The sequence below is a fragment of the Platalea leucorodia genome (assembly GCF_965183815.1).
Source record: "Platalea leucorodia genome assembly, chromosome: 5".
NCBI lineage: Eukaryota > Metazoa > Chordata > Aves > Pelecaniformes > Threskiornithidae > Platalea > Platalea leucorodia.
Genome location: NC_138827.1, coordinates 45,033,390 through 45,047,835, shown reverse-complemented (window position 1 = coordinate 45,047,835; position 14,446 = coordinate 45,033,390). Strand labels below are relative to the sequence as shown.

General features: G+C 37.9%; 1 protein-coding gene across 4 annotated transcripts in view; it reads left to right on the top strand.

Annotated features, from left to right (window-relative positions):
• CAMSAP2 (calmodulin regulated spectrin associated protein family member 2) overlaps nt 1-9,084 on the top strand; it is a 93,667-nt gene extending 84,583 nt beyond the window's left edge. For 2 of the 4 annotated variants that reach the window (XM_082313488.1, XM_082313486.1), the window contains 4 exons: nt 139-211; nt 2,289-2,404; nt 4,187-4,305; nt 5,810-9,084. In XM_082313488.1, coding sequence (XP_082169614.1) covers nt 139-211; nt 2,289-2,404; nt 4,187-4,305; nt 5,810-6,115 — 614 coding nt within the window. In that variant the 3' untranslated portion in view covers nt 6,116-9,084. Of the gene's footprint in view, nt 1-111; nt 212-2,288; nt 2,405-4,186; nt 4,306-5,809 lie in introns of all 4 variants that reach the window. The other 2 variants (XM_082313487.1, XM_082313485.1) reach the window with 1 other exon arrangement.
• The last annotated feature ends 5,362 nt before the right edge of the window (nt 9,085-14,446 follow it).

Here is a 14,446-nt window from a genome sequence, read left to right as displayed (position 1 = left end):
AGAGTCTCGTATGTAAAAGCTCTTACCGACTTTCTGATGCTGGTGTTGGGTCTAATGAACAGACTCTACTGCTTGCATAGGTTTATAAGCCTTAACTTTGTTTTTATCCAGGTTCACAGCTTTATCGTGTTTTTTCAGTATCTAGTCTTTCATTGGCGTCGCTGAATACAGGGGACAATGAGAGTGTGCAATCAGGCAAGAGAACACCAAGGTAAAGCTAAAATAACCATTTCATTTAATAGAATTTGATAATTAGCTGTGTAAAGCTAGCATGAATTTTAAAGAGGTCATGTATATATTATGTACTCCAAGAACAGGTATGTTTTCCTGATTTGAGACATTGACCGTTTCCACTGTCAGGCATTAGGGAACCAAGCCATGATCATTTGTTTCACAGATTTTACCAAGTAAACCAGTTGGGCAGCTATAAATGAGGTCAAAGCAGAATGCTATTCACACAGCCTCTTTAATTCACCTGCTTGTATTTAAGTCTCAACTCGCGGATATTTTATTAAACCTGTATGCTATGTGCAGATACATAGCTTCTTTTCTTTTTTTAACATAGAAGCTTCTTTTCTGTTTTTTGGGGGGTTTTGGTTTTTTTGGGTTTTTTGGTTTTTGGGGGGTTTTTTTTGGCAGTCATAGGGAGAAGTATTAAATGTTCACTAGGACTTCAGCCTTTTCCAAACACCAGAATTTATTTTGCATTAAAAATCACCTGAAAATGAAATAAAGATAAAAATAACAGAAAATTCTTACTTTTATATACAAAATCTGTATTATCATTCAGAGGAAAATTATTATTTCTGTATAACTACATAATTATATTCGGAGAAATACTATTTTTTCTATAGAAAAGAAGTAGGGAAGAAAGGCAAACTAGGAAAAGGGGTTTGATAGAGCACTACATGTTACGATATGACATGTCATGTTTTCATGGCCACTGTGCATCGCTCATCAACTCTGACATGGCTGGAGCTGGTTTCAGTTGACTTTTCAATTTCCTTGATGTCTTTAGAACTGACTTTCTGGTTATTACCTAAGAAACTTTAATAAAATGATCCAAGTATCTTAACAGCTCTTGTCATGTCTTAAAAATGATCAGTTTTAATTGAGGGGGGGATTTCTTCCAGCTGTATTAGCTCTTAGAAAAGGCTTGGTGTTGCTTATCTACACAGACTTTACAGGAGGTGACCCCTATGTAATTGTAGTTGTACAGTGCTGTGCTATGCTTGTAATGAACAGTAAGTCTTCCTGTGGCTTTGGATTTGATTTAAGGGATTGAAACTTTTAAAATATGCTAAAATTCAGTACAAATTGCTGCAAGTAATAGAGTTGAAGGAATTTTCAGTATCTTTCCAGACCCGTACTTTCACCTTTCCCTCGCATCAGAATTGTCTTTTGATGATCACACTGAGTGAATTTCAGTGATACCCTTGAGGTCTCCTTCATGCAGGTGCTAATCACAAAAGGTGTAGGATATATTATAAATTGAATTTTCATCTATTGCTGATTTTACTGGAAGTTGATGTGCAGATAAATGTTATTACAATACCACTTTTTTCCTTATTCCTTGCTAGTAGTGCCTTTCTTCTCACTTAGAAAACCTTTCATTCCAAGCTGAAAATTTGACTGGCTTTTGCAGCAGCCACAATCAAAAAAAACCTTTAAATATCTTGTAATAATTTGAGAAAACATGACAATCTTGCTTAGACCTTTAAATGCAAAACTATTCACATTTGAGTGCAGACACAGCCGGAAGAATTACAGCACCAGAAGTTACTGCTTGTGAAAACAAAAATTAGAAAGGAAATTGTTTTGCTGTCTTAAGTACAGCAGTTCTCACTGCCAATTGTTGTAATGATAAGTATAAATGAACTAAAGTTTTACTTCACATTCATCATTCTATGAAGAACTGTTTTGTTTGCTACATGAGATAACATTGTTTTGCTAGTACCAACATAAAAGTAACCTGAATTCCCACTTAGTAATAATATTCCACAGGCTAGAATATCTATTAGGCTTCTGTCCCTCAGATGTAGCCCCAAGAACTTACTAACATCCACCTCACCTAAATACCAACTTCTTGCATCACTCAAAATACTTTGTACAGAACATGAACTCAGTTATCTATTAATTTCTTCTGTAAATATTGTGCATTTAGGTTTATAGTATACCATTCAAATCATTGTGTTCTACCTCAATACAGTTTGCCTTCCTTTCATGTTAGAAGGCTTCTCTGCTGAACATTGTAAATTTTTTTAATAGATTTTAAAATTAACGTTTAGGTCTGAGTCTGTGGAAGGATTCTTATCTCCAAGTCGCTGTGGTAGTCGTAATGGAGAAAAAGATTGGGAAAATGCATCTACAACTTCTTCAGTCGCCTCTGCTACAGAATACACAGGTGAGTGACAACAATATTCAGAAAAGTACCTGGCTATTAGTGGTTCTATGCATGAAAAGTTTTCAATTATCTTTATTTGGTTTCCTAAAAATTGATTGAGGATGCTTTCATAGAAATGTTACTTTCACCTCCTTTAAAATAGATGGTGATAATACAAGGTTAAAATTTTAAATCCAAAATAAAAGTACTGAGTAACATTTGTGATAACCAGAATAAACTGCAGTTAGGCTCAGAACAGCAAATGGGCTCACAGGTCACTGTGCGCTTCAGTAGTCTCTCTAGCAAGGCAAGAAGAGTTGAAATTTAAGCTCAATTTAGAATAGAGTTACAAAAAGCAAAAAACAAATTGCAACAGGAAAAAAAAAATCTGCTTAGTAATGTGAATTTAAATATTCTGCAATCTTTGTTTCTAAACGGATCCTTTGTTGTTTATTAAAAACTTTACAATCTGACTTCTAATTCTTTATTATATTATGAATCAAATAATACTGGTATCTTCATCCCTTTTCTCTGAATATACAGCATGTGATATTGCAAAGACCTTGCATCATCAGGGTTATAAAAGCTCCATTTTTGTCCATGTAATATCACTTTATTTGGTAAAGAGTAAAATAACGTTAGGTATTTTCGATAAACTTTTAGGGAGATCAGGTTTGATTAATGGGCCTGCATAGCTCTGTCTGTGCTGGCAAATGTTTGTTTTGAAAATAAGCTTGTCTCCTTTCCACTGAAATGATTACAATCTGGAAAGGGAAAGTGTTCGTTCTGAAAATCAGAATGTACTTACCTGTTTTTAAACCATGAAACTTCAGTCAGTTTGTGTCAGTTTGTGCCACATGCACGTCAAATTAAATTGCAGGAAGGATAGCGAGACTTTGCTTGGGTGGTCTTGCTGAGTTTTCTCATGAAGACCCATAGTGCTGAAGATCATCTTTTAATGATTGTTATGTAAAGCTTATTTTTAAATGAAGGAATATACAGTTCCTAGGAATTGAACAGAAGGCTTTTTTCACATGTTTTAATATCTTCATTCTGTCAGTCAGATTTCATACAGCTTTTTTGTGTTGATTCTAGGCTTTTTTTCCCAAAGACAAACTCAGATTTAATCTTAAATTTAATTGTCAATTGCTTGTATATTATGTTCCTTTCTAAGACTCGGAATTGGTACTTACATGTTGTTTTTCTCAAACGGTCTTGATACAAATACACATATATTTCAGAAATTAAAACAGAGGAGATTTCTCCTTCAACCAGATGAATCAAGTCTTTTTACAGACAGAATAACCTGGCAAGTGTCAGGCGAGATCTTTTATCCTGGATTTTGGGTAAAACACTTCTGGAATTCCAAGGTGGACAGGCTACAGTTACTCTAAGCACTGCATCAGCTTCATTGTTATACCTGTCACCCTTGAAATCAAAGGTGTAGATGAAGAAAAAGAAAGAATTTGCTTCCTCCTGGATGACTGAAATTTTAGTTAGAAAATGCAAAATGTTTTGTTGTTCATAGAAAAAGTCCCCTGAGAGAAAACACATTTACCAAGACTGCCAATAATAATGATTTAATAATGAAAGACACATTCGTAAGCAAATTCAGTAACAGTGGAAAGAATGACATTTTACTTGTTTGTGAAATTTGTGGTCTCTAGCCTAATTCTATTTTTTTCCTGGATTTGTATTTTTATGCATGCAAAAGGTCCATACCAGAAGTGCTTCACAGCATTTAAAGAAACTCTTTGTTGGCTTATTGATTAACTTAGCTAGTTTGTCATTCCTCTTCCATAGGACCAAAGCTCTTCAAAGAACCCAGTGCTAAATCCAATAAGTATATAATTCAGAATGCGCTGGCACATTGCTGCTTGGCTGGAAAAGTAAATGAAGGTCAAAAGAAAAAGATACTGGAGGTAAGGGTATTTTTCCCCTAAAAGCGTAAACACCTAAGTCAAACCACAGCCAGGCGTTAGGAAGACACTCAAGTATAAATGCAAGTATGGAAAGTAACCTTCTCAGGTTGCGCCAGCTCTTAGTGAAAGGCTTGAGTAACTTCTGTGACTTACTTGCTGTGTAGACAGAAAGGTTCTCTAGCACTGTAGAAAAAATAGCTGTCGCATTGTACATGAAGCACAGGAAGGTGAATTAATCGACATGTTAATTAATAGTTACTGCTTGTTTAATGTAGGAACTTCAATATGTAGACTTCTATAATTTGCTCACAAACTTGTTTTCCATAACGTGAAAAATATCTGTCTTATACATACAGATCCTCGGATTGGGACCTTTAGCACTAAAGCACAACACTCTTATGAACAGAAAGAACTGAAATACATCCATCCTATGCTTTTCTCCAGTTTCCAAGCAGTAGGGCAAATTCAGGACTTTCTACTACAGAAAGGTGCCTTCCAGCCTTTTCTCTTATGCTGGTATAAACCTTTCTGAAGATGCACAAATATTGTAAGGGTGAGAACTTGGGGACCAGTGTGTTTCCATGCAAAAGGAATAACAGGGAGTCTGAGGGTTGAGAGTAATGGGACTGTTCCTTTTACCAACTGTGACAAATTTGACAGATTAAATAGGTCAAAAACCACAAGTACTTGGAATCTGGATTTAATTCCTTTTCCGGAATAAATTTCTTGCCCTTTCTTCTCTTCGTAATTCTGCATTCATGTCTAGATGCTGCCTTCTCTGTCTTTCCAGCTACTTTTTGGAAATAACAACTGAGAAACCAAGACAGCTTCTTTCAGTTCAAGTAACTGGGAGCATAATAACCCCCAGAAATCCCAGGAAAGAACAGCTGTAAAAAGGTCATGCTTAACTCTAGGACGCAGCATACGTCACTAGGTAGAAGCTGTACATGTTCAGGGCACATGTCCCATAGAAGTTGTGTTGGGTGGAATAGGAGTCTGAAGATTTCAGCTAATAAAGAACCTTTGCTTAATATGCTTCAACTGACTTTTATGGTTTGACCAAACGTGAATGGATTTAGGGATGACCAAACCCCCATTTTAGCGCTGGAGGATCTTTCAGGCACATCTGGATGTATCTAAATTCCCTGTTCTAAAACTTACAACTATTAGACCTGCTCGATGAAATGGATCAAAGAATTTTTATTTGGTTTACAAAAAATTTGTTAGAATGTCTGTTCTTGAGGTACAACTAAACAAATATAGCTGAAATTGTCTAAATAAATAAGGTTTTGCTTGAGAAAGATAGCTACCTTATCAAAACTCAGATAGGTGAAGCTTAGCAAATTCTAATGATTGAAAGTAAGGTCTTTTAGTGGACAGAGTTAGCCGTAAGCTTCGGCTCTGGTAGAAAACAAATTCAAAATGACGATACAATGATTTTGAATGTTTTCTAACTATAATGCCAAATTCATATTGTGAATCTTCTTCTTTCTTTCTTTTAAAGGAAATGGAAAAATCCGATGCCAATAATTTCTTAATCTTGTTCCGGGATTCAGGCTGCCAGTTCAGATCTCTGTATACATACTGCCCTGATACTGAAGAAATCAATAAATTAACGGGAATAGGTCCTAAATCTATCACAAAGAAAATGATAGAGGGACTGTATAAATACAACTCCGACAGGAAGCAATTTAGCCACATACCTGCTAAAACTCTGTCTGCCAGTGTTGATGCAATTACTATTCACAGCCATTTGTGGCAAACCAAGAGACCAGTAACCCCTAAGAAACTTTTACCCACCAAGGCATAGTAGATGGCAAAAACTTTGCTTCAGACAATTACGATAAACTTGCACTTCATCTTTACTGCCTATAGGAAATAGATTTCTAGTTGCCAACAAGACTCTTAGAACGTAAAACTGGACACCAAGTTCTATTATCATGTCCAACTGGAATGTAAACACAGTGTTTAGGAGTGCAGAAGATGATCGCTTAGGTGAATAATTATGAGTGATTATGGAAATGTTTGACTTGTGTGGAGATTCGTATGTGCTAATACAATATATAGAGTATATTTGCTCTGTATTTTGATTAGATACACTGAAGCACTGAATGTTCCTCTTTAGTGACTCAAACTACATTTTTTTTTACATCTGTTGCCTTATATGTTTGTATTTGTGCTTGTCTTGAAATATTTTTTCTTTCACTAAAGAAATACTTAATATTCTCAATACCATTGAACTTTGCATACTGACTTACAGTAAAGACTCAATGAGAAGTTGTATGTCGCTGAAGAACAGCTGAATGGGTCTGTTCTGCAAGATCCTTATTGCGTGCTGTAACAAAATCAAGATTCGTTCCCCTGAGTATTTATAATTCTTTTTCAATTAAATAATACTGATTTGCTTATAGTCTAAACAGTAAAGGAAAAACCTTTGAACTGCTTGAAGTTTCCTTCGAATGAATTATTTAACAACTCAGGGTATAGTTAGGTGATGCAATTATTCCTATTTCAGGAATGACTGGCCATGTGCGTGTTCACGATGCCAATAAAATGCAGACTAAAAAGATTTGGTAGGTGTCTAAAACAGTGTAAGCAAATGTGCATTATTTTGCGTTGTTCCAGATGAAGAGCGAGCACACGGTCAGGTACTGCTTCTCCAAGGAAGGAATAGGAACTTGTGAAACATTCAGAACTAGATCCCTGATGTTTGCCTGACAGAACACTAAAAATATTCAGAAGAATCACAGAATTCACTAAGTCACAGATCTTTCAGAAGTCGTATATCTAATTCCCATTGATTTTAAGATCCAGGCCGCTGTCTGTTCTTCCTGCCTTCAAATCTGCCAGCTCAGACTTAAATTAATTTTCTAGGGAATAGATATCTGATGAGAATTTTCAGTGTGTCTTAGTAAATTGTTTTCTTGACACGATCTAACAGATATTGTCTTGTAACACTTAGCGATTTTAAATACATACGGCAAAAAAGCCTAAATGACATTTCAATAAATTTATAATGTGACCATTTACAAACCAAACTCTAGGCATATTTCAGTATTATTTATAAAGGGCTGCATTTTATTTCAAAACAGTGTTTGATTACTTTATAGGTCACTATTCCGTTTCAGTGTTTGTCGCTCTTATAATTTGATTTTAACATAGCACTGTTCTGGAAAAAAAGAAAAAAAAAAGAAACTACAAACTTGAAGCCTCCCCTAAATCTGCGGCTGTTTTGATGATGTACACCAGAGGACTTGTTGGGGGAAAACAAATCTCATTCTCAGGAAAAGACTTGACTGATTTGTGATTCTGTTCTGTTTCAGTGTTGTGACAACTACATTAACATAAGACAGTATTGTGCTATAATTACGTAGTCCATTCTGTTTCATGGGGAGACTAAAACTATGTTCATATTTCTCTCATTAAACTGCTTTGAGAGAAACTATGCCTCACTACTATGATGTGCTCATTTACTTATATAAAAGATGCACAGGAATGAGATGTCATTAAGCAGTTTAGAACAGTACTTTTTTTAAATTATTATAAGGCCTTAGGCATCAATGCATCTGGATTATAAACATTTTCTCAAAAATGCTGTCAGTTTTACTGTAATTTATGTTCTTATATTTATGTATATTTGTTAAAACTGTAAAAAAAAGAAAAACACTTTAAAATACATGTTTAATATGTATGTGGCTCAAAACTATTTGTGGTTAGCTGATTCCTACTGTTTGCATGTATATCACCAGGATACGTAACTCTTATATTTCAAGTGTATACATATTGTGTATATAGGATATAAATAATATTAAAAAAGGGGAAAGAGGGTTTGCACATTCTGCCTGTTAGACAGTTCCTACGAATACCATTGTAGGAACATCTTGAATAACAATATGAAACTGTGTATAATATACAGTCATCCAAGAAACCAGGAGGCTGGAATTAACTGATACGCATATGGTGAATAACTTCAAAAGAAGTTTTATCATGGGAGGCTTTTTATTTCTAAAATCTGTACTATGATTTAACTGAAGATTTGCAACACCATAAAGACACGTGCATCAATCTAATCAAAGTGAGCTTAAATACATGACAGGAATTCTTTGAGTCATTTTAAATATATCTGAATGTACTATGAAATTTACATTTGTCAACAGGTTACAGATTTGTGCAATGTCTAAAAGTAGAATGTGAAAAATGCAGTTGAAAATTTCATTGCTCGCAGTATAAAGTTTTACTTAATACAGGAAAAGTAAAGCTAGATACGCTTTTCCTTTTTAAGCCTGCAAATTTTCTAATTACAGTGGATCTTTGGTTGGGATCATGTTTAAAAAAAGAAAAAAAGGAAAAAAAAAAAAAAAAAAAAAGGAAGCTTTCCATAAAGGCCAGTATTTATCACTGACCTTTTCAGAACACACTGGTGCTTTCATCAGGGGTATTATTATTGTTGCTACAACTGAATTGCCAAACTCTCGTCTTAGTTTTTGGAGCAAAATTTCATATTCTAACAGTCATAATAGCTACTGAAATCTTTTTTTTTTTTTTTTTTTTTTTGTAATGTTAGTATGACTGTTAGTTTTTATTATTTGGCTGTTTAAAGCCAAATTCAGCTATTTAATTATGATTTAATGGGCACTGTTGAAAAATGTACAGTGTATTGTGTGCTTACTTGTCCACTTCTATGGAGCATAGCTTCCATATTTTTTCAAATGCTGTGCTGTAAAATATTGTCATTGCTACTTATGTGGTACAGTGTAGTTTTTTCCTTTCATTTAAATAAAAGCATGGCACCAAAAGTACATTTTTTTTGTTTTCTTGCTTACATCTTAATATAAACGGAACCTATAAAAAGTCACATTAATGTTTAAATCTTGTTTCTTCTCATAGTTCAGCAACATAGAAATTGTAGGAAATATGCACCATTTTTATTTCTCCTTTTGTTCCCCGTTGTTTGTCTTTCTTTCACATATAGTTTAGCTTTCTGATGTTATCAGAGGGAGGCTACTGAAGAATTAGGCCTTTCTCTTTTCATTCTTGAGGACAACATGGTGTTACCCTCTTCTCTTCAGAAGCGAGTTTCACAATTGAAAGTCAACTGATACTCTCCTGTACTCTGGTTAGCTTCCGTTGTTCCAAAACCACAGAAACTTACCGGTCGGTGTAATAGGATTGCTTCAGATGGGAAGGTTTTCAAGATGAACTGATGTCTTATCTTCATCAAGACAGCTAATAAAGAATATGACTTTTAGTGAAATAACTTGTACTTGTTAGTCGTGCAATCTTGAACAGAAATAGTATCCAAAAAATAAGGTCTCTCTTCTAGATTTGTAAATTAGCAATTTTTTCCAGTCCAAATTATGCCTCTTTGGGGGTTTTGTGTGGTCCTGCTGGGTTGCAGAGCAAGAGCAAGGACTTGCTGAAAGGGACACAACATCACTGCACTCTCAACAGGCAGACTGAATCGTTGGGCTAACTTACGCCGATAAGGAATCTCTACATTTTTGAGCTATTCAAAGGGGAGCCTTGGGAATACAGGAAATCTGATAGCAGGCCTTTTAGTACGGAATTGAAAACTAATTTGGATGAAAATGAATAGCCTTCCCTCCTCCCCCTAAACCCAGTTATTTTTCAGCCAGCTCAATCGGTTCCCTGTACGGCATCACAAACAGGCTGACACAAGCAACGAATTATCTTGGAACACAAACACCCAGTTGCACCCAGTAAAGCTATTTTTTTCAGTGGCGAGCCCAGCTCAAAATTTTCATCCAAAAACAGCCTTTGTACAGAGAGGCTTTAGAACAGACTTCATTTTCTCTATCCTTCGGCAAGTAACACCATACTTGAGAAACTTCAGATCATGCCCTGGTTAATTTGACAGAATATGACTGTACTGTGTGTCTGAATTTGTACAGAATTTTGTGAATCAAAATCTGTACTGCTGTGGGATCCAGTGCAGAGATCTGGTATCAGCCACTGCAGCATTATCATCTCGGTTACGCTTGAAACCTAAGCTTTTGGGTCAATCACCACACAAAGGTGATGTAAAAAATAGCTTTCTTTCTCAAATCCAGCTGTACTCATCAGGTGTAGATGTCAGATGTCTTTTTTCCAACAACTTAATAAATAAAGACAGAGCTTTGTAAGGCTAAACCTTTAACAACTTATACCTTTTCTTATAGCAAATTAGCATTTGTTTGCTGCCTTGTTTTACTAATTTAATGAGCTGAATAAGCAGTTTGAAGAATTGTGGCTATAAAGATCTATCTTGACAGCCACAGCCCTTTACATCTGCTTTTACATTTTCTAATTAATTAAAAAAATTAAAACCAACAACAAAAAACCCCACACAAATTATCTTACTCCACATTTAGACAGCAGAAAAAAAGTATTTTTAACATGCACAGCATCTGTGTTCATATATAAGCAATTTGTTTTTAAAAGCAAACTATTCCATTTAGGAAAAAAAGATGTGAAGTGCATTTGTGTATGTCTACATATGAATGCACATATACTTTCAGACTTACTTGCTTACAAACAGATGTAAAAAGAAATACACTTTATTTAGACAACCACAGCAAAGAATTAAAGACAGTAGTGAAGTCACGCTAGCTTATTTCCTTCTAGCAAGAAAGAAAAGCAGCTAGCCTGTCTGTTTTACACTCGGAACTACTGGTCTTTGTAGGAGGCAGGGAAGCAATATAAAACATGCACATTTAAGAGCTCAATACAAACTTTCTGGGAGATGGAGTTCTTAACTCCAGGCTTTTTATCAAATTTCTGAATTCAAGGATAGCACTGATGAATGCTAGACAGGACTGCCTCTGGTCAGAAAAGCTAATAACTAGGATTTCAAGAAAGGACAGAAAACAGTAGAAAAGAGTTAAGCATTCCACTGAAAAATGTTATTTAAGACTTTCTTCAGACTCTTATTCAACATTACGAACAACTGGATGCATAAAATACTTAGGAGTAAGTAATGCGTTGTCCATTGACAAATTTGTTAAGCAAGATACTGAAAGAATTTTTTTCATGGAAGATGTGTTTAAGTTTTCAGTTACTGGTATGTGAACTTTATGGAGACATACAAAGTAATATCTATAGGCATTTTTCTGTCACTGTTAATCTGTTAATGGAGCTTTGCAGAAAGACTAAAAACTTATATGAAGCTTTCCATCAAGGCAGCTCTGTCTTATCCTTTCTACATCATCACTGATCTAAATGTCTGCATTACATGACCTGGCAAGGCCCCGCAAGCCTGCAATTATTTAAATTACCTGAAACCAGATTATACTTTGGCTCAGTATTTTTCTTGTTTGAGCTACCTGAAACTGGAGCTACGATGCTGACGTAAACAATTCTCCCATAGATTGTGCAAGAATTTTGCTGAATTGTCACCCCAAAGTTCTGGAAATCCTTTCTTGAAATGAGTGAAAACTGCTTCCAGAAGTAAAGTTTTAAACAGAAATTTTTTTGCAACTTTTTACAAGATCGTGTAAACATAATATAAAATGTAAAGAGTTGAATGGCTCTGTTACAATGACTAAAATTCAGGGGGTTCGCCCATTTTTATGACAAAGAGAGGAAGATGCTTTGCACAAACTGCTGAACTCCACTGGCAGAGCTTGTGCAAGGTTAGCACTGGGGAATAATTCTAAGAATGTATCCAGCCCTGCTGACGTTGTCTGTGGCCACCTGCAACATCTGTAAAATAGTCACACAATTACTATGTTCTTTTCTGAAGCGTTCCAAGAACAGACTGCAGTGCCTTGCCTTGTCACTAAGCAGTGCAGAACTCCTCCTCTACTAATCCTGATTTTCAGGCTCTCTAAAACCCACACCCAGCAGCTTTGCTATTCATGGGAGATACCTTCTTTGCAATAATGACTAGGGAGTTCAGAGCAAGCCGAGACCGCCCCAAAGACATCTTTCTATGCCTGAGTAAAAAGTTGTCAACAACCAGAGAACAGGGTCTTCTATCTGCCCTTTTCCAATAGGATGCTACTATGTATCCTCACCAAATATTTAAGAGTAGTATGATTGCCCTCCAAAGCGGGTGCATCAAGTAATGCTGCCTATTCTTCCATACCTCTTCCTGAGGACGGATATTTGGTTTTTGAAATCTCTTTCCAGACAGCAGGGATTTGCTACTTCCTTGTGAAAGGCCTGACATTCTGAGCAAGAAACAGAATAATTTTGAATTCAGAATTTACTCTTCCTTTCGGGTCTATGACTGGGGAGAAGCTTTACCTTTCTTTCATCCCAAAACTCTTGCCCTCGAGAGACAGCATGTCACAGATGTGATCTCAGGACCGCCACTGAAAACAAAGCTATTGCACAAAAGATTGGTAAGCCACAGTAACACCATTGTGAAATCACAATTAAATTTAAAAGCATATGTGTGTTTACCTAGTGTTTTGTATGTTAAACAAAGTTTAAAATGGACTTTTCTTATCCAAGTGTATGTTCAGCAAAGTTATGCATACAGCTTTGTTTAGACAATTAAAGTCAAGTCACCTTGTTTCTCTGCATTCCCTCTGATTTATCATGCTTATTACATCATATGTATTGGGAAACAGTTTCATTTCTATATTTTCTATAATTACGTTTTCTATTAATTAGTGCCTCCAAAGACAACTAAGCAACAAGTGATAGCTTTATAAGTAAATGGAAGGATTTGGTGTTTTACTAGCGAATCGAGCTTCCTGGGATGCGATGCTGGGACTTGACTGTCAGAGAAGGAACCATCAAGTTCCACATTCCTTGCTCGTCCCTGATAGAGACTGCTGTGCAGCCAGGCGGCACTCCTCGCCGGGCGGCCTTCGGGACTTCTCTGTATTCCTTTTCAGAAAGAGAGAGAGAGAATAACATTTTGATCCCCCTCTGCCCTTCAGCCGATCCTCAGCAAAACAGTTTGCAAGCAGACGAACTCACTGTCGTTCTTAACATTTTTAACCATCAGTGTGACAGAGAATCCAGTTCAGCTTCAGTTAAATCCCTGACAACCTTTGCTGGACCTCTGATACATGTCACACATGCACAATTTAAAAAAAAAATAAATAAAAATGGCTCCGTGCTGCAGCATTTGTCAGAAAATTGTCACCACCTCCATTTCAACAAGGCCTGCCAATGCCCTGCAGCATACACACGGGGGTTTTGTCCAAGCATTTTAACATGATTTTCTGTATCTCATCTCGCAGCTATAGTTAAACACAGAGAAAGCTTATTAACTGCTCACGATGATAGTTCTTAGATGCAATAATCTTCTGACAATCACAAAAATGCATTAAATGTAACCAAATGTCAAATTATATATAAATACATCTTCATAAAATACATGCATGACATATACATGCATGATTTCTGTAAGGAACGCATTCTTTTTTCAACCGCCTCAAGAAGCGGAAAACAGCAAAAAGACGCTGAAGAGATCCAAGGCTGGCCTGCAATGTGGCAGCACCTCATGCAGTAAGTAAAGGTGCTGCCAACGAGCCGTAAGCCTCCGCCGCGGGAGGGAAGGAAGCAGGGCCGTGGCAGAGCCTGCCGGCGGGCTGGCAGTCCTCGTCGGAAGGGGAAGAAAGCGCGGCTGCTCCGCACGTCCTGTGTGGTTTTGGGGTACCTCAGGAGAGGGTCGAGCGGTGGCAGTGCCCGTGTGCCCCACGGCTGGGTGAGACCCGGCGGGCCGCGCCGGGAGAGCGGCGGGACAGGCCGGGGCGGGCGGCTGGCCAGGCCGGCCCCACAGGCCTCCGAGGGGCCGGGGCCGGGCGGGGAGCCCGGGGCGCACGGCCCTTTGTGTGGGGACACCGAATTGCTTGGGAGTGGTTCGCACAGCTCCCCTCCCCGCTAGAAACCCCTTCCCTGCCCACCGCCGGGGAGCCCACCGAGGCAGCGACCGGCCCCGCCCGCGGGGGAGGCGCCCGGCGCCTGGGAAAGCGGCGGGCGGCGGAGGAGCCGCCCCCCCGGGACAGGCCCGGAGCCGCCGCGGAGTTTCGCGGGAGGACGCCGCTGAGACCGCGCTTGCCGGGGCTGGCAGCTGCGGCCGCGCCGCGCCCCGCTCCCGGGGCTGCCTCAGCCTCGGGGCGCGGAGCGGGGAGGGGGCGCGGCCGGTCCCCGCCGGCCCCGCCGCTAACAAAGCGGCCCCGCC